The following is a 23,377-nucleotide window of genomic DNA, read 5'->3' as shown; positions in this document are numbered from 1 at the left end:
CGGGATGTGTGCGGGCACGCGGCGGGATGTGTGCGGGCGGGATGTGTGCGGGCGGGATGTGTGCGGGCGCGCGGCGGGATGTGTGCGGGCGGGATGTGTGTGGGCACGCGGCGGGATGTGTGTGCGCACGCGGCGGGATGTGTGCGGGCGCGCGGCGGGATGTGTGCGGGCACGCGGCGGGATGTGTGTGCGCACGCGGCGGGATGTGTGTGGGCGGGATGTGTGCGGGCGCGCGGCGGGATGTGTGTGGGCACGCGGCGGGATGTGTGTGGGCACGCGGCGGGATGTGTGTGGGCGGGATGTGTGCGGGCGCGCGGCGGGATGTGTGCGGGCGGGATGTGTGCGGGCGCGCGGCGGGATGTGTGCGGGCGCGCGGCGGGATGTGTGCGGGGCGCGCGGCGGGATGTGTGTGCGCGGGATGTGTGTGGGCACGCGGCGGGATGTGTGTGGGCGGGATGTGTGCGGGCACGCGGCGGGATGTGTGTGGGCGGGATGTGTGTGGGCGGGATGTGTGCGGGCACGCGGCGGGATGTGTGCGGGCGCGCGGCGGGATGTGTGCGGGCACGCGGCGGGATGTGTGCGCGCACGCGGCGGGATGTGTGCGGGGCGCGCGGCGGGATGTGTGCGCGCACGCGGCGGGATGTGTGTGGGCACGCGGCGGGATGTGTGCGGGCGCGCGGCGGGATGTGTGTGCGCACGCGGCGGGATGTGTGTGGGCGGGATGTGTGCGGGCGCGCGGCGGGATGTGTGCGGGCACGCGGCGGGATGTGTGTGGGCGCGCGGCGGGATGTGTGTGGGCGGGATGTGTGCGGGCACGCGGCGGGATGTGTGCGGGCACGCGGCGGGATGTGTGCGGGCACGCGGCGGGATGTGTGCGGGCGGGATGTGTGCGGGCACGCGGCGGGATGTGTGCGGGCACGCGGCGGGATGTGTGCGGGCGGGATGTGTGCGGGCACGCGGCGGGATGTGTGTGGGCGGGATGTGTGTGCGGGCACGCGGCGGGATGTGTGCGGGCACGCGGCGGGATGTGTGTGGGCGGGATGTGTGCGGGCACGCGGCGGGATGTGTGTGGGCGGGATGTGTGTGCGGGCACGCGGCGGGATGTGTGCGGGCACGCGGCGGGATGTGTGCGGGCACGCGGCGGGATGTGTGTGGGCGGGATGTGTGCGGGCCCGCGGCGGGATGTGTGTGGGCACGCGGCGGGATGTGTGCGGGCGGGATGTGTGTGCGCACGCGGCGGGATGTGTGCGGGCGGGATGTGTGCGGGCACGCGGCGGGATGTGTGTGGGCACGCGGCGGGATGTGTGTGGGCGGGATGTGTGTGGGCACGCGGCGGGATGTGTGCGGGCGGGATGTGTGCGGGCGGGATGTGTGCGGGCACGCGGCGGGATGTGTGTGGGCACGCGGCGGGATGTGTGCGGGCACGCGGCGGGATGTGTGCGGGCACGCGGCGGGATGTGTGTGGGCGGGATGTGTGCGGGCGCGCGGCGGGATGTGTGCGGGCACGCGGCGGGATGTGTGCGCGCACGCGGCGGGATGTGTGTGCGCGCGCGGCGGGATGTGTGTGGGCACGCGGCGGGATGTGTGCGGGCACGCGGCGGGATGTGTGTGGGCGGGATGTGTGTGGGCACGCGGCGGGATGTGTGTGGGCGGGATGTGTGTGGGCACGCGGCGGGATGTGTGTGGGCACGCGGCGGGATGTGTGTGGGCACGCGGCGGGATGTGTGCGGGCACGCGGCGGGATGTGTGTGGGCGGGATGTGTGTGCGCACGCGGCGGGATGTGTGTGGGCGGGATGTGTGTGGGCACGCGGCGGGATGTGTGTGGGCACGCGGCGGGATGTGTGTGCGCGCGCGGCGGGATGTGTGCGGGCACGCGGCGGGATGTGTGTGGGCACGCGGCGGGATGTGTGCGGGCACGCGGCGGGATGTGTGTGGGCACGCGGCGGGATGTGTGTGCGCGCGCGGCGGGATGTGTGCGGGCACGCGGCGGGATGTGTGTGGGCACGCGGCGGGATGTGTGCGGGCACGCGGCGGGATGTGTGCGGGCACGCGGCGGGATGTGTGCGGGCGGGATGTGTGCGGGCACGCGGCGGGATGTGTGCGGGCACGCGGCGGGATGTGTGCGGGCACGCGGCGGGATGTGTGCGGGCACGCGGCGGGATGTGTGTGGGCACGCGGCGGGATGTGTGTGGGCACGCGGCGGGATGTGTGCGGGCACGCGGCGGGATGTGTGTGGGCACGCGGCGGGATGTGTGCGGGGCGCGCGGCGGGATGTGTGTGGGCGGGATGTGTGTGGGCACGCGGCGGGATGTGTGCGGGCGCGCGGCGGGATGTGTGCGGGCACGCGGCGGGATGTGTGCGGGCGCGCGGCGGGATGTGTGCGGGCACGCGGCGGGATGTGTGCGGGCGGGATGTGTGTGCGCACGCGGCGGGATGTGTGCGGGCGGGATGTGTGCGGGCGCGCGGCGGGATGTGTGTGGGCGGGATGTGTGCGGGCACGCGGCGGGATGTGTGTGCGCACGCGGCGGGATGTGTGTGGGCGGGATGTGTGCGGGCACGCGGCGGGATGTGTGCGGGCGGGATGTGTGCGGGCACGCGGCGGGATGTGTGCGGGCACGCGGCGGGATGTGTGTGGGCGGGATGTGTGCGGGCACGCGGCGGGATGTGTGCGGGCACGCGGCGGGATGTGTGCGGGCGCGCGGCGGGATGTGTGCGGGCGCGCGGCGGGATGTGTGCGGGCACGCGGCGGGATGTGTGCGGGCACGCGGCGGGATGTGTGCGGGCACGCGGCGGGATGTGTGCGGGCGCGCGGCGGGATGTGTGCGGGCGCGCGGCGGGATGTGTGTGGGCGGGATGTGTGTGGGCACGCGGCGGGATGTGTGTGCTGCGCGCGGCGGGATGTGTGCGGGCGGGATGTGTGCGGGCACGCGGCGGGATGTGTGCGGGCACGCGGCGGGATGTGTGCGGGCACGCGGCGGGATGTGTGTGCGCACGCGGCGGGATGTGTGTGCGCACGCGGCGGGATGTGTGTGGGCGGGATGTGTGCGGGCGGGATGTGTGCGGGCGGGATGTGTGTGCGCGCGCGGCGGGATGTGTGTGGGCACGCGGCGGGATGTGTGTGGGCACGCGGCGGGATGTGTGTGCGCACGCGGCGGGATGTGTGTGGGCGGGATGTGTGTGCGCGCGCGGCGGGATGTGTGCGGGCGGGATGTGTGCGGGCGGGATGTGTGCGGGCGGGATGTGTGCGGGCACGCGGCGGGATGTGTGTGGGCGGGATGTGTGCGGGCGGGATGTGTGCGGGCGGGATGTGTGTGCGCGCGCGGCGGGATGTGTGTGCGCACGCGGCGGGATGTGTGTGGGCACGCGGCGGGATGTGTGTGGGCACGCGGCGGGATGTGTGTGCGCACGCGGCGGGATGTGTGTGGGCGGGATGTGTGTGCGCGCGCGGCGGGATGTGTGTGGGCACGCGGCGGGATGTGTGTGGGCGGGATGTGTGTGCGCACGCGGCGGGATGTGTGTGGGCGGGATGTGTGTGCGCGCGCGGCGGGATGTGTGTGCGCGCGCGGCGGGATGTGTGTGGGCGGGATGTGTGTGCGCGCACGGCGGGATGTGTGTGGGCACGCGGCGGGATGTGTGTGGGCGGGATGTGTGTGCGCACGCGGCGGGATGTGTGTGGGCGGGATGTGTGTGCGCGCGCGGCGGGATGTGTGTGCGCGCGCGGCGGGATGTGTGTGGGCGGGATGTGTGTGCGCGCACGGCGGGATGTGTGCGGGCGGGATGTGTGTGGGCGGGATGTGTGCGGGCACGCGGCGGGATGTGTGCGGGCGGGATGTGTGTGCGCGCACGGCGGGATGTGTGCGGGCGGGATGTGTGTGGGCGGGATGTGTGTGCGCGCGCGGCGGGATGTGTGTGGGCGGGATGTGTGTGCGCGCACGGCGGGATGTGTGCGGGCGGGATGTGTGTGGGCGGGATGTGTGCGGGCACGCGGCGGGATGTGTGCGGGCGGGATGTGTGCGGGCACGCGGCGGGATGTGTGTGCGCACGCGGCGGGATGTGTGTGGGCACGCGGCGGGATGTGTGTGGGCGGGATGTGTGCGGGCACGCGGCGGGATGTGTGCGGGCACGCGGCGGGATGTGTGCGGGCACGCGGCGGGATGTGTGCGGGAGCGCGCGGCGGGATGTGTGGGCACGCGGCGGGATGTGTGCGGGCACGCGGCGGGATGTGTGCGGGCACGCGGCGGGATGTGTGCGGGCGGGATGTGTGCGGGCGGGATGTGTGCGCGCACGCGGCGGGATGTGTGCGGGCGCGCGGCGGGATGTGTGCGGGCACGCGGCGGGATGTGTGCGCACGCGGCGGGATGTGTGCGGGCACGCGGCGGGATGTGTGCGGGCACGCGGCGGGATGTGTGCGGGCGGGATGTGTGCGCACGCGGCGGGATGTGTGCGGGCACGCGGCGGGATGTGTGCGGGCGCGCGGCGGGATGTGTGCGGGCACGCGGCGGGATGTGTGCGGGCGCGCGGCGGGATGTGTGCGGGCGGGATGTGTGCGCACGCGGCGGGATGTGTGCGGGCACGCGGCGGGATGTGTGTGGGCGGGATGTGTGTGCGCACGCGGCGGGATGTGTGTGGGCACGCGGCGGGATGTGTGCGCACGCGGCGGGATGTGTGTGCGCGCGCGGCGGGATGTGTGTGGGCGGGATGTGTGTGCGCACGCGGCGGGATGTGTGTGGGCACGCGGCGGGATGTGTGTGCGCACGCGGCGGGATGTGTGTGCGCACGCGGCGGGATGTGTGTGGGCGGGATGTGTGTGCGCGCGCGGCGGGATGTGTGCGGGCGCGCGGCGGGATGTGTGTGGGCACGCGGCGGGATGTGTGTGGGCACGCGGCGGGATGTGTGTGCGCACGCGGCGGGATGTGTGTGGGCGGGATGTGTGTGCGCGCGCGGCGGGATGTGTGTGGGCGGGATGTGTGTGCGCGCGCGGCGGGATGTGTGTGGGCGCGCGGCGGGATGTGTGCGGGCACGCGGCGGGATGTGTGCGGGCACGCGGCGGGATGTGTGTGGGCACGCGGCGGGATGTGTGTGGGCGGGATGTGTGCGGGCGCGCGGCGGGATGTGTGTGCGGGCACGCGGCGGGATGTGTGCGGGCGGGATGTGTGCGGGCACGCGGCGGGATGTGTGCGGGCACGCGGCGGGATGTGTGCGGGCACGCGGCGGGATGTGTGCGGGCACGCGGCGGGATGTGTGCGGGCGGGATGTGTGCGGGCGCGCGGCGGGATGTGTGCGGGCACGCGGCGGGATGTGTGCGGGCACGCGGCGGGATGTGTGCGGGCACGCGGCGGGATGTGTGTGGGCGCGCGGCGGGATATGTGTGGGCGGGATGTGTGCGGGCGCGCGGCGGGATGTGTGCGGGCGGGATGTGTGCGGGCACGCGGCGGGATGTGTGCGGGCGGGATGTGTGCGGGCACGCGGCGGGATGTGTGTGGGCGGGATGTGTGCGGGCGCGCGGCGGGATGTGTGCGGGCGGGATGTGTGCGGGCACGCGGCGGGATGTGTGCGGGCACGCGGCGGGATGTGTGTGGGCGGGATGTGTGCGGGCGCGCGGCGGGATGTGTGTGGGCACGCGGCGGGATGTGTGTGGGCGGGATGTGTGCGGGCGCGCGGCGGGATGTGTGCGGGCGGGATGTGTGCGGGCACGCGGCGGGATGTGTGTGGGCACGCGGCGGGATGTGTGCGGGCGGGATGTGTGCGGGCGCGCGGCGGGATGTGTGCGGGCGGGATGTGTGCGGGCGCGCGGCGGGATGTGTGCGGGCGGGATGTGTGCGGGCACGCGGCGGGATGTGTGCGGGCGCGCGGCGGGATATGTGTGGGCGCGCGGCGGGATGTGTGTGGGCGGGATGTGTGCGGGCGCGCGGCGGGATGTGTGTGGGCGGGATGTGTGCGGGCACGCGGCGGGATGTGTGCGGGCGCGCAGCGGGATGTGTGTGCGCACGCGGCGGGATGTGTGTGGGCACGCGGCGGGATATGTGCGGGCACGCGGCGGGATGTGTGCGGGCACGCGGCGGGATATGTGAGGGCACGCGGCGGGATGTGTGCGGGCACGCGGCGGGATATGTGAGGGCACGCGGCGGGATGTGTGTGCGCGCGCGGCGGGATGTGTGCGGGCACGCGGCGGGATGTGTGCGGGCACGCGGCGGGATGTGTGCGGGCGCGCGGCGGGATGTGTGCGGGCGGGATGTGTGTGGGCGGGATGTGTGCGGGCACGCGGCGGGATGTGTGCGGGCACGCGGCGGGATGTGTGCGGGCACGCGGCGGGATGTGTGCGGGCACGCGGCGGGATGTGTGCGGGCACGCGGCGGGATGTGTGCGGGCGGGATGTGTGTGGGCGGGATGTGTGCGGGCACGCGGCGGGATGTGTGCGGGCACGCGGCGGGATGTGTGCGGGCACGCGGCGGGATGTGTGCGGGCGGGATGTGTGCGGGCACGCGGCGGGATGTGTGCGGGCACGCGGCGGGATGTGTGTGGGCGGGATGTGTGCGGGCGCGCGGCGGGATGTGTGCGGGCACGCGGCGGGATGTGTGCGGGCACGCGGCGGGATGTGTGTGGGCGGGATGTGTGCGGGCACGCGGCGGGATGTGTGCGGGCACGCGGCGGGATGTGTGTGGGCGGGATGTGTGCGGGCGCGCGGCGGGATGTGTGCGGGCGGGATGTGTGCGGGCACGCGGCGGGATGTGTGCGGGCACGCGGCGGGATGTGTGCGGGCGGGATGTGTGCGGGCACGCGGCGGGATGTGTGCGGGCACGCGGCGGGATGTGTGCGGGCACGCGGCGGGATGTGTGCGGGCACGCGGCGGGATGTGTGCGGGCACGCGGCGGGATGTGTGCGGGCGCGCGGCGGGATGTGTGCGGGCGGGATGTGTGCGGGCGCGCGGCGGGATGTGTGCGGGCACGCGGCGGGATATGTGTGGGCGCGCGGCGGGATGTGTGTGGGCGCGCGGCGGGATATGTGTGGGCGCGCGGCGGGATGTGTGTGGGCGGGATGTGTGCGGGCGCGCGGCGGGATGTGTGCGGGCGGGATGTGTGCGGGCACGCGGCGGGATGTGTGTGGGCACGCGGCGGGATGTGTGCGGGCGGGATGTGTGCGGGCGCGCGGCGGGATGTGTGCGGGCGGGATGTGTGCGGGCGCGCGGCGGGATGTGTGTGGGCACGCGGCGGGATGTGTGCGGGCGCGCGGCGGGATGTGTGTGGGCGGGATGTGTGCGGGCGCGCGGCGGGATGTGTGCGGGCGCGCGGCGGGATGTGTGTGGGCGGGATGTGTGCGGGCGCGCGGCGGGATGTGTGTGCGCACGCGGCGGGATGTGTGCGGGCGCGCGGCGGGATGTGTGTGGGCGGGATGTGTGCGGGCGCGCGGCGGGATGTGTGTGCGCACGCGGCGGGATGTGTGCGGGCGGGATGTGTGCGGGCGCGCGGCGGGATGTGTGCGGGCGCGCGGCGGGATGTGTGTGGGCACGCGGCGGGATGTGTGTGGGCGGGATGTGTGGGCGCACGCGGCGGGATGTGTGCGGGCGCGCGGCGGGATGTGTGCGGGCGCGCGGCGGGATGTGTGTGCGCACGCGGCGGGATGTGTGTGGGCGGGATGTGTGCGGGCGCGCGGCGGGATGTGTGTGGGCACGCGGCGGGATGTGTGCGGGCACGCGGCGGGATGTGTGCGGGCACGCGGCGGGATGTGTGCGGGCACGCGGCGGGATGTGTGCGGGCGGGATGTGTGCGGGCACGCGGCGGGATGTGTGCGGGCACGCGGCGGGATGTGTGTGGGCGGGATGTGTGTGTGCGCACGCGGCGGGATGTGTGTGGGCACGCGGCGGGATGTGTGTGGGCGCGCGGCGGGATGTGTGCGGGCGCGCGGCGGGATGTGTGTGGGCGCGCGGCGGGATGTGTGTGGGCGGGATGTGTGTGGGCACGCGGCGGGATGTGTGCGGGCACGCGGCGGGATGTGTGTGGGCGCGCGGCGGGATGTGTGTGGGCGGGATGTGTGCGGGCGCGCGGCGGGATGTGTGTGGGCGCGCGGCGGGATGTGTGTGGGCGGGATGTGTGTGGGCACGCGGCGGGATGTGTGCGGGCGCGCGGCGGGATGTGTGTGGGCGCGCGGCGGGATGTGTGTGGGCGGGATGTGTGTGGGCACGCGGCGGGATGTGTGCGGGCGGGATGTGTGTGGGCGGGATGTGTGTGGGCGGGATGTGTGCGGGCGCGCGGCGGGATGTGTGTGCGCACGCGGCGGGATGTGTGCGGGCGGGATGTGTGTGGGCACGCGGCGGGATGTGTGCGGGCGCGCGGCGGGATGTGTGCGGGCGCGCGGCGGGATGTGTGTGGGCGCGCGGCGGGATGTGTGGGCGCACGCGGCGGGATGTGTGTGGGCGGGATGTGTGTGGGCACGCGGCGGGATGTGTGTGGGCACGCGGCGGGATGTGAGCGGGCGGGATGTGTGCGGGCACGCGGCGGGATGTGTGCGGGCGCGCGGCGGGATGTGTGTGGGCACGCGGCGGGATGTGTGTGGGCGGGATGTGTGTGCGCACGCGGCGGGATGTGTGCGGGCGCGCGGCGGGATGTGTGCGGGCGCGCGGCGGGATGTGTGCGGGCACGCGGCGGGATGTGTGCGGGCACGATGTGTGTGCGCACGCGGCGGGATGTGTGCGGGCACGCGGCGGGATGTGTGTGGGCACGATGTGTGTGCGCACGCGGCGGGATGTGTGTGGGCACGCGGCGGGATGTGTGTGGGCACGCGGCGGGATGTGTGTGGGCGCGCAGCGGGATGTGTGGGCGCACGCGGCGGGATGTGTGTGGGCACGCGGCGGGATGTGTGCGGGCACGCGGCGGGATGTGTGCGGGCACGCGGCGGGATGTGTGCGGGCACGCGGCGGGATGTGTGTGCGCACGCGGCGGGATGTGTGCGGGCACGCGGCGGGATGTGTGTGCGGGCACGCGGCGGGATGTGTGCGGGCACGCGGCGGGATGTGTGCGGGCACGCGGCGGGATGTGTGTGGGCGGGATGTGTGTGCGCACGCGGCGGGATGTGTGCGGGCGGGATGTGTGCGGGCACGCGGCGGGATGTGTGCGGGCACGCGGCGGGATGTGTGCGGGCACGCGGCGGGATGTGTGCGGGCACGCGGCGGGATGTGTGCGGGCGCGCGGCGGGATGTGTGGGCGCACGCGGCGGGATGTGTGCGGGGCGCGCGGCGGGATGTGTGCGGGCACGCGGCGGGATGTGTGCGGGCGCGCGGCGGGATGTGTGCGGGCGCGCGGCGGGATGTGTGCGGGCACGCGGCGGGATGTGTGCGGGCGCGCGGCGGGATGTGTGGGCGCACGCGGCGGGATGTGTGGGCGCACGCGGCGGGATGTGTGCGGGCGCGCGGCGGGATGTGTGCGGGCGCGCGGCGGGATGTGTGCGGGCGGGATGTGTGTGGGCACGCGGCGGGATGTGTGCGGGCGCGCGGCGGGATGTGTGCGGGCGGGATGTGTGTGCGCACGCGGCGGGATGTGTGGGCGCACGCGGCGGGATGTGAGAGCGCACGCGGCGGGATGTGTGGGCGCACGCGGCGGGATGTGTGCGGGCACGCGGCGGGATGTGTGTGGGCGGGATGTGTGCGGGCACGCGGCGGGATGTGTGCGGGCGCGCGGCGGGATGTGTGGGCGCACGCGGCGGGATGTGTGCGGGCGCGCGGCGGGATGTGTGCGGGCGCGCGGCGGGATGTGTGCGGGCGGGATGTGTGCGGGCACGCGGCGGGATGTGTGCGGGCGCGCGGCGGGATGTGTGGGCGCACGCGGCGGGATGTGAGCGGGCGCGCGGCGGGATGTGTGCGGGCGCGCGGCGGGATGTGTGCGGGCGCGCGGCGGGATGTGTGCGGGCGCGCGGCGGGATGTGTGCGGGCGGGATGTGTGGGCGCACGCGGCGGGATGTGTGGGCGCACGCGGCGGGATGTGTGCGGGCGGGATGTGTGGGCGCACGCGGCGGGATGTGTGGGCGCACGCGGCGGGATGTGTGCGGGCACGCGGCGGGATGTGTGCGGGCGGGATGTGTGCGGGCGCACGCGGCGGGATGTGTGGGCGCACGCGGCGGGATGTGAGCGGGCGGGATGTGTGCGGGCGGGATGTGTGCGGGCGCACGCGGCGGGATGTGTGCGGGCGCGCGGCGGGATGTGTGCGGGCGCGCGGCGGGATGTGTGCGGGCGCGCGGCGGGATGTGTGTGCGCACGCGGCGGGATGTGTGTGGGCACGCGGCGGGATGTGTGCGGGCGCGCGGCGGGATGTGTGTGGGCGGGATGTGTGCGGGCGGGATGTGTGCGGGCGCGCGGCGGGATGTGTGCGGGCACGCGGCGGGATGTGTGGGCGCACGCGGCGGGATGTGTGCGGGCGGGATGTGTGTGGGCACGCGGCGGGATGTGTGTGGGCGGGATGTGTGTGGGCACGCGGCGGGATGTGTGCGGGCGCGCGGCGGGATGTGTGCGGGCGGGATGTGTGCGGGCGGGATGTGTGCGGGCGCGCGGCGGGATGTGTGCGGGCACGCGGCGGGATGTGTGCGGGCACGCGGCGGGATGTGTGCGGGCGGGATGTGTGCGGGCGCGCGGCGGGATGTGTGCGGGCGCGCGGCGGGATGTGTGCGGGCGCGCGGCGGGATGTGTGCGGGCGCGCGGCGGGATGTGTGCGGGCGCGCGGCGGGATGTGTGGGCGCGCGCGGCGGGATGTGTGCGGGCGCGCGGCGGGATGTGTGCGGGCGCGCGGCGGGATGTGTGCGGGCGCGCGGCGGGATGTGTGGGCGCACGCGGCGGGATGTGTGCGGCCGGGATGTGTGCGGGCGGGATGTGTGCGGGCGCGCGGCGGGATGTGTGTGGGCACGCGGCGGGATGTGTGGGCGCACGCGGCGGGATGTGTGCGGGCGGAATGTGTGTGGGCACGCGGCGGGATGTGTGCGGGCACGCGGCGGGATGTGTGTGGGCGGGATGTGTGCGGGCACGCGGCGGGATGTGTGTGGGCGGGATGTGTGCGGGCGCGCGGCGGGATGTGTGCGGGCGGGATGTGTGTGGGCACGCGGCGGGATGTGTGTGGGCACGCGGCGGGATGTGTGCGGGCGGGATGTGTGTGGGCACGCGGCGGGATGTGTGCGGGCGGGATGTGTGTGGGCACGCGGCGGGATGTGTGCGCGCGCGGCGGGATGTGTGCGGGCGGGATGTGTGCGGGCACGCGGCGGGATGTGTGTGGGCGGGATGTGTGCGGGCGGGATGTGTGTGGGCACGCGGCGGGATGTGTGCGGGCACGCGGCGGGATGTGTGCGGGCACGCGGCGGGATGTGTGCGGGCACGCGGCGGGATGTGTGTGGGCGGGATGTGTGCGGGCACGCGGCGGGATGTGTGCGGGCACGCGGCGGGATGTGTGCGGGCACGCGGCGGGATGTGTGCGGGCGGGATGTGTGCGGGCGCGCGGCGGGATGTGTGCGGGCACGCGGCGGGATGTGTGCGGGCACGCGGCGGGATGTGTGCGGGCACGCGGCGGGATGTGTGCGGGCACGCGGCGGGATGTGTGCGGGCGCGCGGCGGGATGTGTGCGGGCACGCGGCGGGATGTGTGCGGGCGCGCGGCGGGATGTGTGCGGGCACGCGGCGGGATGTGTGCGGGCGCGCGGCGGGATGTGTGCGGGCGGGATGTGTGCGGGCGCGCGGCGGGATGTGTGCGGGCGCGCGGCGGGATGTGTGTGGGCGGGATGTGTGCGGGCGCGCGGCGGGATGTGTGCGGGCGGGATGTGTGCGGGCGCGCGGCGGGATGTGTGCGGGCGCGCGGCGGGATGTGTGCGGTGCGCGGCGGGATGTGTGCGGGCGCGCGGCGGGATGTGTGCGGGCGCGCGCGGCGGGATGTGTGTGCGCGCGCGGCGGGATGTGTGTGCGCGCGCGGCGGGATGTGTGCGGGCACGCGGCGGGATGTGTGCGGGCTGCGCGGCGGGATGTGTGCGGGCACGCGGCGGGATGTGTGTGCGCGCGCGGCGGGATGTGTGTGCGCGCGCGGCGGGATGTGTGTGGGCACGCGGCGGGATGTGTGCGGGCGCGCGGCGGGATGTGTGCGGGTGCGCGGCGGGATGTGTGCGGGCACGCGGCGGGATGTGTGCGGGCACGCGGCGGGATGTGTGCGGGCACGCGGCGGGATGTGTGCGGGCACGCGGCGGGATGTGTGCGGGCACGCGGCGGGATGTGTGCGGGCACGCGGCGGGATGTGTGCGGGCACGCGGCGGGATGTGTGCGGGGGCGGGATGTGTGCGGGCGCGCGGCGGGATGTGTGCGGGCACGCGGCGGGATGTGTGCGGGCACGCGGCGGGATGTGTGCGGGCACGCGGCGGGATGTGTGCGCGCACGCGGCGGGATGTGTGCGGGCGCGCGGCGGGATGTGTGCGGGCACGCGGCGGGATGTGTGCGGGCGCGCGGCGGGATGTGTGCGGGCACGCGGCGGGATGTGTGCGGGCACGCGGCGGGATGTGTGCGCGCGCGGCGGGATGTGTGCGGGCACGCGGCGGGATGTGTGCGGGCACGCGGCGGGATGTGTGCGGCGCGCGGCGGGATGTGTGCGGGCACGCGGCGGGATGTGTGTGGGCACGCGGCGGATGTGTGTGGGCGCGCGGCGGGATGTGTGCGGGCACGCGGCGGGATGTGTGCGGGCGGGATGTGTGCGGGCGCGCGGCCGGGATGTGTGCGGGCGCGCGGCCGGGATGTGTGCGGGCACGCGGCGAGATGTGTGTGCGCGCGCGGCGGGATGTGTGCGGGCGGGATGTGTGTGCGCGCGCGGCGGGATGTGTGCGGGCGGGATGTGTGCGGGCACGCGGCGGGATGTGTGCGGGCACGCGGCGGGATGTGTGCGGGCGCGCGGCGGGATGTGTGTGGCGCGCGCGGCGGGATGTGTGTGGGCACGCGGCGGGATGTGTGCGGGCACGCGGCGGGATGTGTGTGGGCACGCGGCGGGATGTGTGTGGGCGCGCGGCGGGATGTGTGCGGGCGCGCGGCGGGATGTGTGGGCGCGCGCGGCGGGATGTGTGCGGGCGCGCGGCGGGATGTGTGCGGGCGCGCGGCGGGATGTGTGCGGGCGCGCGGCGGGATGTGTGGGCGCACGCGGCGGGATGTGTGCGGCCGGATGTGTGCGGGCGGGATGTGTGCGGGCGCGCGGCGGGATGTGTGTGGGCACGCGGCGGGATGTGTGGGCGCACGCGGCGGGATGTGTGCGGGCGGAATGTGTGTGGGCACGCGGCGGGATGTGTGCGGGCACGCGGCGGGATGTGTGTGGGCGGGATGTGTGCGGGCACGCGGCGGGATGTGTGTGGGCGGGATGTGTGCGGGCGCGCGGCGGGATGTGTGCGGGCGGGATGTGTGTGGGCACGCGGCGGGATGTGTGTGGGCACGCGGCGGGATGTGTGCGGGCGGGATGTGTGTGGGCACGCGGCGGGATGTGTGCGGGCGGGATGTGTGTGGGCACGCGGCGGGATGTGTGCGCGCGGCGGGATGTGTGCGGGCGGGATGTGTGCGGGCACGCGGCGGGATGTGTGTGGGCGGGATGTGTGCGGGCGGGATGTGTGTGGGCACGCGGCGGGATGTGTGCGGGCACGCGGCGGGATGTGTGCGGGCACGCGGCGGGATGTGTGCGGGCACGCGGCGGGATGTGTGTGGGCGGGATGTGTGCGGGCACGCGGCGGGATGTGTGCGGGCACGCGGCGGGATGTGTGCGGGCACGCGGCGGGATGTGTGCGGGCGGGATGTGTGCGGGCGCGCGGCGGGATGTGTGCGGGCACGCGGCGGGATGTGTGCGGGCACGCGGCGGGATGTGTGCGGGCACGCGGCGGGATGTGTGCGGGCACGCGGCGGGATGTGTGCGGGCGCGCGGCGGGATGTGTGCGGGCACGCGGCGGGATGTGTGCGGGCGCGCGGCGGGATGTGTGCGGGCACGCGGCGGGATGTGTGCGGGCGCGCGCGGGATGTGTGCGGGCGGGATGTGTGCGGGCGCGCGGCGGGATGTGTGCGGGCGCGCGGCGGGATGTGTGTGGCGGGATGTGTGCGGGCGCGCGGCGGGATGTGTGCGGGCGGGATGTGTGCGGGCGCGCGGCGGGATGTGTGCGGGCGCGCGGCGGGATGTGTGCGGGTGCGCGGCGGGATGTGTGCGGGCGCGCGGCGGGATGTGTGCGGGCACGCGGCGGGATGTGTGTGCGCGCGCGGCGGGATGTGTGTGCGCGCGCGGCGGGATGTGTGCGGGCACGCGGCGGGATGTGTGCGGGCGCGCGGCGGGATGTGTGCGGGCACGCGGGATGTGTGTGCGCGCGCGGCGGGATGTGTGTGCGCGCGCGGCGGGATGTGTGTGGGCACGCGGCGGGATGTGTGCGGGCGCGCGGCGGGATGTGTGCGGGTGCGCGGCGGGATGTGTGCGGGCACGCGGCGGGATGTGTGCGGGCACGCGGCGGGATGTGTGCGGGCACGCGGCGGGATGTGTGCGGGCACGCGGCGGGATGTGTGCGGGCACGCGGCGGGATGTGTGCGGGCGGGATGTGTGCGGGCGCGCGGCGGATGTGTGCGGGCACGCGGCGGGATGTGTGCGGGCACGCGGCGGGATGTGTGCGGGCACGCGGCGGGATGTGTGCGCGCACGCGGCGGGATGTGTGCGGGCGCGCGGCGGGATGTGTGCGGGCACGCGGCGGGATGTGTGCGGGCGCGCGGCGGGATGTGTGCGGGCACGCGGCGGGATGTGTGCGGGCACGCGGCGGGATGTGTGCGCGCGCGGCGGGATGTGTGCGGGCACGCGGCGGGATGTGTGCGGGCACGCGGCGGGATGTGTGCGGGCGCGCGGCGGGATGTGTGCGGGCACGCGGCGGGATGTGTGTGGGCACGCGGCGGGATGTGTGTGGGCGCGCGGCGGGATGTGTGCGGGCACGCGGCGGGATGTGTGCGGGCGGGATGTGTGCGGGCGCGCGGCCGGGATGTGTGCGGGCGCGCGGCCGGGATGTGTGCGGGCACGCGGCGAGATGTGTGTGCGCGCGCGGCGGGATGTGTGCGGGCGGGATGTGTGTGCGCGCGCGGCGGGATGTGTGCGGGCGGGATGTGTGCGGGCACGCGGCGGGATGTGTGCGGGCACGCGGCGGGATGTGTGCGGGCGCGCGGCGGGATGTGTGTGCGCGCGCGGCGGGATGTGTGTGGGCACGCGGCGGGATGTGTGCGGGCGCGCGGCGGGATGTGTGTGCGCGCGCGGCGGGATGTGTGTGGGCGGGATGTGTGTGGGCACGCGGCGGGATGTGTGTGGGCGGGATGTGTGCGGGCACGCGGCGGGATGTGTGCGGGCACGCGGCGGGATGTGTGTGGGCACGCGGCGGGATGTGTGCGGGCACGCGGCGGGATGTGTGTGCGCGCGCGCGGCGGGATGTGTGTGGGCGGGATGTGTGTGGGCACGCGGCGGGATGTGTGCGGGCGCGCGGCGGGATGTGTGCGCGCACGCGGCGGGATGTGTGCGGGCGCGCGGCGGGATGTGTGCGGGCACGCGGCGGGATGTGTGTGCGCGCGCGGCGGGATGTGTGTGGGCGGGATGTGTGCGGGCACGCGGCGGGATGTGTGCGGGCACGCGGCGGGATGTGTGTGGGCACGCGGCGGGATGTGTGCGGGCGGGATGTGTGTGGGCACGCGGCGGGATGTGTGTGGGCACGCGGCGGGATGTGTGCGGGCGGGATGTGTGCGGGCGCGCGGCGGGATGTGTTCGGGCACGCGGCGGGATGTGTGTGCGCGCGCGGCGGGATGTGTGTGGGCGGGATGTGTGCGGGCGCGCGGCGGGATGTGTGCGGGCGGGATGTGTGCGGGCGCGCGGCGGGATGTGTTCGGGCACGCGGCGGGATGTGTGTGCGCGCGCGGCGGGATGTGTGCGGGCACGCGGCGGGATGTGTGCGCGCACGCGGCGGGATGTGTGCGGGCACGCGGCGGGATGTGTGCGGGCGCGCGGCGGGATGTGTGTGGGCACGCGGCGGGATGTGTGCGGGCACGCGGCGGGATGTGTGTGGGCGCGCGGCGGGATGTGTGTGCGCGCGCGGCGGGATGTGTGCGGGCGGGATGTGTGTGCGCGCGCGGCGGGATGTGTGTGGGCGGGATGTGTGCGGGCCCGCGGCGGGATGTGTGTGGGCGGGATGTGTGCGGGCGCGCGGCGGGATGTGTGTGGGCGCGCAGCGGGATGTGTGTGGGCGGGATGTGTGCGGGCACGCGGCGGGATGTGTGCGGGCACGCGGCGGGATGTGTGCGGGCGCGCAGCGGGATGTGTGTGCGCACGCGGCGGGATGTGTGTGGGCACGCGGCGGGATGTGTGTGGGCACGCGGCGGGATGTGTGCGGGCACGCGGCGGGATGTGTGCGGGCGGGATGTGTGCGCACGCGGCGGGATGTGTGCGGGCGCGCAGCGGGATGTGTGTGCGCACGCGGCGGGATGTGTGCGGGCACGCGGCGGGATGTGTGTGGGCACGCGGCGGGATGTGTGCGGGCACGCGGCGGGATGTGTGTGGGCGGGATGTGTGCGGGCACGCGGCGGGATGTGTGCGGGCACGCGGCGGGATGTGTGCGGGCGCGCAGCGGGATGTGTGTGCGCACGCGGCGGGATGTGTGTGGGCACGCGGCGGGATGTGTGTGGGCACGCGGCGGGATGTGTGCGGGCACGCGGCGGGATGTGTGCGGGCGGGATGTGTGCGCACGCGGCGGGATGTGTGCGGGCGCGCAGCGGGATGTGTGTGCGCACGCGGCGGGATGTGTGCGGGCACGCGGCGGGATGTGTGTGGGCACGCGGCGGGATGTGTGCGGGCACGCGGCGGGATGTGTGCGGGCGGGATGTGTGCGCACGCGGCGGGATGTGTGCGGGCACGCGGCGGGATGTGTGCGGGCGCGCAGCGGGATGTGTGTGGGCACGCGGCGGGATGTGTGCGGGCGCGCGGCGGGATGTGTGCGGGCACGCGGCGGGATGTGTGCGGGCGCGCGGCGGGATGTGTGCGGGCACGCGGCGGGATGTGTGTGGGCACGCGGCGGGATGTGTGCGGGCACGCGGCGGGATGTGTGCGGGCGGGATGTGTGCGGGCACGCGGCGGGATGTGTGTGCGCGCGGCGGGATGTGAGCGGGCGGGATGTGTGCGGGCACGCGGCGGGATGTGTGCGCGCGCGGCGGGATGTGAGCGGGCGGGATGTGTGCGGGCACGCGGCGGGATGTGTGCGGGCGCGCGGCGGGATGTGTGTGGGCACGCGGCGGGATGTGTGCGGGCGGGATGTGTGTGCGGGCACGCGGCGGGATGTGTGCGGGCACGCGGCGGGATGTGTGTGCGCGCGCGACGGGATGTGTGCGGGCACGCGGCGGGATGTGTGCGCGCACGCGGCGGGATGTGTGCGGGCGCGCGGCGGGATGTGTGCGGGCACGCGGCGGGATGTGTGTGGGCGGGATGTGTGCGGGCGCGCGGCGGGATGTGTGCGGGCGGGATGTGTGCGGGCCCGCGGCGGGATGTGTGTGGGCGGGATGTGTGCGGGCGGGCGGCGGGATGTGTGTGGGCGGGATGTGTGCGGGCCCGCGGCGGGATGTGTGTGGGCGCGCGGCGGGATGTGTGTGGGCGGGATGTGTGCGCGCACGCGGCGGGATGTGTGCGGGCGCGCGGCGGGATGTGTGCGCGCACGCGGCGGGATGTGTGTGGGCGCGCGGCGGGATGTGTGTGCGCACGCGGCGGGATGTGTGTGGGCGGGATGTGTGCGGGCACGCGGCGGGATGTGTGTGGGCGCACGCGGCGGGATGTGTGCGGGCACGCGGCGGGATGTGTGCGGGCGCGCGGCGGGATGTGTGCGCGCGCGGCGGGATGTGTGCGGGCGGGATGTGTTCGGGCACGCGGCGGGATGTGTGCGGGCACGCGGCGGGATGTGTGCGGGCACGCGGCGGGATGTGTGCGGGCGCGCGGCGGGATGTGTGCGGGCGCGCGGCGGGATGTGTGTGGGCGCGCGGCGGGATGTGTGCGGGCGCGCGGCGGGATGTGTGCGGGCGCGCGGCGGGATGTGTGTGCGCACGCGGCGGGATGTGTGCGGGCGGGATGTGTGCGGGCGCGCGGCGGGATGTGTGCGGGCCCGCGGCGGGATGTGTGCGGGCACGCGGCGGGATGTGTGCGGGCACGCGGCGGGATGTGTGCGGGCACGCGGCGGGATGTGTGTGGGCGGGATGTGTGCGGGCCCGCGGCGGGATGTGTGGGCGCACGCGGCGGGATGTGTGTGGGCGGGATGTGTGCGCGCGCGGCGGGATGTGTGTGGGCCCGCGGCGGGATGTGTGTGGGCACGCGGCGGGATGTGTGCGGGCCCGCGGCGGGATGTGTGTGGGCACGCGGCGGGATGTGTGCGGGCACGCGGCGGGATGTGTGTGGGTGGGATGTGTGTGGGCACGCGGCGGGATGTGTGGGCGCACGCGGCGGGATGTGTGTGGGCACGCGGCGGGATGTGTGTGGGTGGGATGTGTGTGGGCACGCGGCGGGATGTGTGGGCGCACGCGGCGGGATGTGTGTGGGCACGCGGCGGGATGTGTGGGCGCACGCGGCGGGATGTGTGCGGGCACGCGGCGGGATGTGTGGGCGCACGCGGCGGGATGTGTGTGGGCACGCGGCGGGATGTGTGTGCGCACGCGGCGGGATGTGTGCGGGCGGGATGTGTGCGGGCACGCGGCGGGATGTGTGTGGGCGGGATGTGTGCGGGCACGCGGCGGGATGTGTGTGGGCACGCGGCGGGATGTGTGTGGGCACGCGGCGGGATGTGTGCGGGCGGGATGTGTGCGCACGCGGCGGGATGTGTGTGGGCACGCGGCGGGATGTGTGCGGGCACGCGGCGGGATGTGTGTGCGCACGCGGCGGGATGTGTGCGGGCGGGATGTGTGCGCACGCGGCGGGATGTGTGTGGGCACGCGGCGGGATGTGTGCGGGCACGCGGCGGGATGTGTGCGGGCACGCGGCGGGATGTGTGTGGGCGGGATGTGTGCGGGCACGCGGCGGGATGTGTGTGCGCGCGCGGCGGGATGTGTGTGGGCACGCGGCGGGATGTGTGTGGGCACGCGGCGGGATGTGTGCGGGCGGGATGTGTGCGCACGCGGCGGGATGTGTGTGGGCACGCGGCGGGATGTGTGCGGGCACGCGGCGGGATGTGTGTGGGCACGCGGCGGGATGTGTGTGCGCGCACACACGTATAAATGTGTGTGAGTGTATGTCTTGTGTATGGTGTGAATATTTAAATCCAAATTACAGACACACACACACACACACCTCCCTAAACACACACAACCTCTACACGCGCACACACACACAACCTCTACACACACACACACACACACACACACAACCTCTACACACACAACCTCTACACACACACACACACACACACACACACACACACACACACACACACACACACACACACACACACACACACACACACACACACACAACCTCTACACACACACACAACCTCTACACACACACACAACCTCTACACACACACACAACCTCTACACACACACACAACCTCTACACACACACCTCTACACACACACACACACACACACACACACACAACACCTCTACACACACACACAACCTCTACACACACACACAACCTCTACACACACACACAACCTCTACACACACACACAACCTCTAGCCTTACCTGCTTCGTCTCTCTGGTGACCGGGTCGTTCTCGGCGGTATCAGCGGAAAACATTTCCACACTTCGGGCATCGGCCGCCACGGATCACATGACACCTGCAAGGGAACACACAGAGTGCCGGCGCCGGGTTTAGCCGCATGGCGACACCATCACAAGTCACACCGGAAAAAGGAAATCACTTCTTTTTAACTCACTAAGCGGCCTGGCCGGACTCGGCCTCCGGTCAGACGGGGGTCTTCTGCCACGCGGGGGGCCAAGGGACGTCCACCATGCAGACGTGACCCAAATCGAGGCTGGGCTCAACTCTTCCAACAAGGCCTCAATGAGCCAGGACTCCCCCGTGCTCGCCGGCGTCCTCTCCCCGTGCTGAACGCAGGTCGCCGCGCCTGAAGAGAAGGGGGGAGGGGGAATATGAGACCGCGCTTACTTGTGAGGGAGGGGGTGTGTTGGGGTTACCACGCAGGTCCTCGGTGAGGAGGTGGGAGTGGAAGAGCACCGGCTGGTTGTGCATTTTCTGTTCCGTGTTATATACCACATTCCCACGTCTTTCCTTTGTGGTTATTTCTGAGCGTGGCGACGGTGTGCAATGCCACATCGTTACCCAAGCTGCTCCTCTTATAAAATCTGTCAACATCCTGAGTGTGTGCCCAACGAAATGGCCGCCTTTCCGTTTCAATCAATCCTTCAGTCAGTGTACCTCAGCAGCTACAATGTATGGAGGGGGAAATGGAGGGAGGGAAGGGGGGGGAAATGGAGGGAGGGAAGGGGGGGGAAATGGAGGGAGGGAAGGGGGGGGAAATGGAGGGAGGGAAGGGGGGGGAAATGGAGGGAGGGAAGGGGGGGGAAATGGAGGGAGGGAAGGGGGGGGGGGAAATGGAGGGAGGGAAGGGGGGGGGAAATGGAGGGAGGGAAGGGGGGGGAAATGGAGGGAGGGAAGGGGGGGGGGGAATGGAGGGAGGGAAGGGGGGGGAAATGGAGGGAGGGAAGGGGGGGAAATGGAGGGAGGGAAGGGGGGGGAAATGGAGGGAGGGAAGGGGGGGGAAATGGAGGGAGGGAAGGGGGGGGAAATGGAGGGAGGGAAGGGGGGGGGAAATGGAGGGAGGGAAGGGGGGGGAAATGGAGGGAGGGAAGGGGGGGGAAATGGAGGGAGGGAAGGGGGGGGAAATGGAGGGAGGGAAGGGGGGGGAAATGGAGGGAGGGAAGGGGGGGAAATGGAGGGAGGGAACCCAGGGGGTCTAACACTTCTGCAATCAGATACACTGAGGAAGGAACAAAAGGATTCAAGCATAATATTCAGCAAGGGAACGAGGGAGGGGGGGGTAACCACAGCCAGAAACAGCCTATACACAGGGGGGGGGGGGGGTAACCACAGCCAGAAACAGCCTATACACAGGGGGGGGGGGGTAACCACAGCCAGAAACAGCCTATACACAGGGGGAGGGGGGGCAACCACAGCCAGAAACAGCCTATACACAGGGGGGGGGGTAACCACAGCCAGAAACAGCCTATACACAGGGGGGGGGGGGGGGTAACCACAGCCAGAAACAGCCTATACACAGGGGGGGGGGTAACCACAGCCAGAAAAAGCCTATACACAGGGGGGGGGGGGGAGGTAACCACAGCCAGAAACAGCCTATACACAGGGGGGGGGGGTAACCACAGCCAGAAACAGCCTATACACAGGGGGGGGGGGGGGGTAACCACAGCCAGAAACAGCCTATACACAGGGGGGGGGGGGGGTAACCACAGCCAGAAACAGCCTATACACAGGGGGGGGGGGGTAACCCCAGCCAGAAACAGCCTATACACAGGGGGGGGGGGGGGTAACCACAGCCAGAAACAGCCTATACACAGGGGGGGGGGGGGTAACCACAGCCAGAAACAGCCTATACACAGGGGGGGGGGGGTAACCACAGCCAGAAACAGCCTATACACAGGGGGGGGGGTAACCACAGCCAGAAACAGCCTATACACAGGGGGGGGGGGGGAACCACAGCCAGAAACAGCCTATACACAGGGGGGGGGGGGTAACCACAGCCAGAAACAGCCTATACACAGGGGGGGGGGGGGGGGTGACCACAGCCAGAAACAGCCTATACACAGGGGTGGGGGGGTAACCACAGCCAGAAACAGCCTATACACACAGGGGGGGGGGGGTAACCACAGCCAGAAACAGCCTATACACAGGGGGGGGGGGTAACCACAGCCAGAAACAGCCTATACACAGGGGGGGGGGGGTAACCACAGCCAGAAACAGCCTATACACAGGGGGAGGGGTAACCACAGCCAGAAACAGCCTATACACAGGGGGAGGGGTAACCACAGCCAGAAACAGCCTATACACAGGGGGGGGGTAACCACAGCCAGAAACAGCCTATACACAGGGGGGGGGGGGGGTAACCACAGCCAGAAACAGCCTATACACAGGGGGGGGGGGTAACCACAGCCAGAAACAGCCTATACACAGGGGGGGGGGGGTAACCACAGCCAGAAACAGCCTATACACAGGGGGGGGGGTGACCACAGCCAGAAACAGCCTATACACAGGGGGGGGGGGTAACCACAGCCAGAAACAGCCTATACACAGGGGGGGGGGGGTAACCACAGCCAGAAACAGCCTATACACACAGGGGGGGAGGGTAACCACAGCCAGAAACAGCCTATACACAGGGGGGGGGGTAACCACAGCCAGAAACAGCCTATACACAGGGGGGGGGGTAACCACAGCCAGAAACAGCCTATACACAGGGGGGGGGGTAACCACAGCCAGAAACAGCCTATACACAGGGGGGGGTAACCACAGCCAGAAACAGCCTATACACAGGGGGGGGGGGGGGGGTGACCACAGCCAGAAACAGCCTATACACAGGGGGAGGGGGGGTAACCACAGCCAGAAACAGCCTATACACAGGGGGGGGGGGTAACCACAGCCAGAAACAGCCTATACACAGGGGGGGGGGGGTAACCACAGCCAGAAACAGCCTATACACAGGGGGGGGGGGGGTAACCACAGCCAGAAACAGCCTATACACAGGGGGGGGGGGGGTTACCACAGCCAGAAACAGCCTATACACAGGGGGGGGGGGGGTAACCACAGCCAGAAACAGCCTATACACAGGGGGGGGGGGGTAACCACAGCCAGAAACAGCCTATACACAGGGGGGGGGGGTAACCACAGCCAGAAACAGCCTATACACAGGGGGGGGGGGTAACCACAGCCAGAAACAGCCTATACACAGGGGGGGGGGGGGGTAACCACAGCCAGAAACAGCCTATACATAGGGGGGATTTGGGGGGACGCTGTGCGCTATACACAGGGGAGGGAGAGGGAGTAGGGGGGCCTGATACCTTGGTATGTTACAAGCCTGTCCAACCTCTGGGGTCCTTCATCGGGTGTGGGGGAGAGATACAGAAACACTGAATGTAATACACAGTGTGTGTGAGAGGGGGATCTGGTTACAGAGGGTGTGGGAGGGGTATCTGGTTACAGTGGGTGTAATACACAGTGGGTGTGAGAGGGGTATCTGGTTACAGTGGGTGTAATACACAGTGGGTGTGAGAGGGGTATCTGGTTACAGTGGGTGTAATACACAGTGGGTGTGAGAGGGGTATCTGGTTACAGAGGGTGTGGGAGGGGTGTCTGGTTACAGAGGGTGTAGATAGGAAGGGGTAA

At 72.8% G+C, this 23,377-nt stretch overlaps 1 protein-coding gene across 1 annotated transcript in view; it reads right to left on the bottom strand.

Annotated features, from left to right (window-relative positions):
* Positions 1 to 23,140, bottom strand: part of PLEKHM1 (pleckstrin homology and RUN domain containing M1) — a 92,456-nt gene extending 69,316 nt beyond the window's left edge. The window contains exons 1-3 of the mRNA XM_075582227.1: positions 23,053 to 23,140; positions 19,899 to 20,090; positions 19,705 to 19,799 (exon numbers count right to left, since the gene is read on the bottom strand). Coding sequence (XP_075438342.1) covers positions 19,705 to 19,758 — 54 coding nt within the window. The 5' untranslated portion in view covers positions 19,759 to 19,799; positions 19,899 to 20,090; positions 23,053 to 23,140. The remainder of the gene's footprint in view (positions 1 to 19,704; positions 19,800 to 19,898; positions 20,091 to 23,052) is intronic.
* Between the last annotated feature and the right edge of the window lie 237 nt (positions 23,141 to 23,377).

The sequence above is a fragment of the Ascaphus truei genome, unplaced genomic scaffold (genome assembly GCF_040206685.1).
Source record: "Ascaphus truei isolate aAscTru1 unplaced genomic scaffold, aAscTru1.hap1 HAP1_SCAFFOLD_206, whole genome shotgun sequence".
Lineage (NCBI taxonomy): Eukaryota > Metazoa > Chordata > Amphibia > Anura > Ascaphidae > Ascaphus > Ascaphus truei.
Note: the sequence above shows the minus strand (reverse complement) of the source record. Positions and strands in the feature narration are given on the sequence as shown.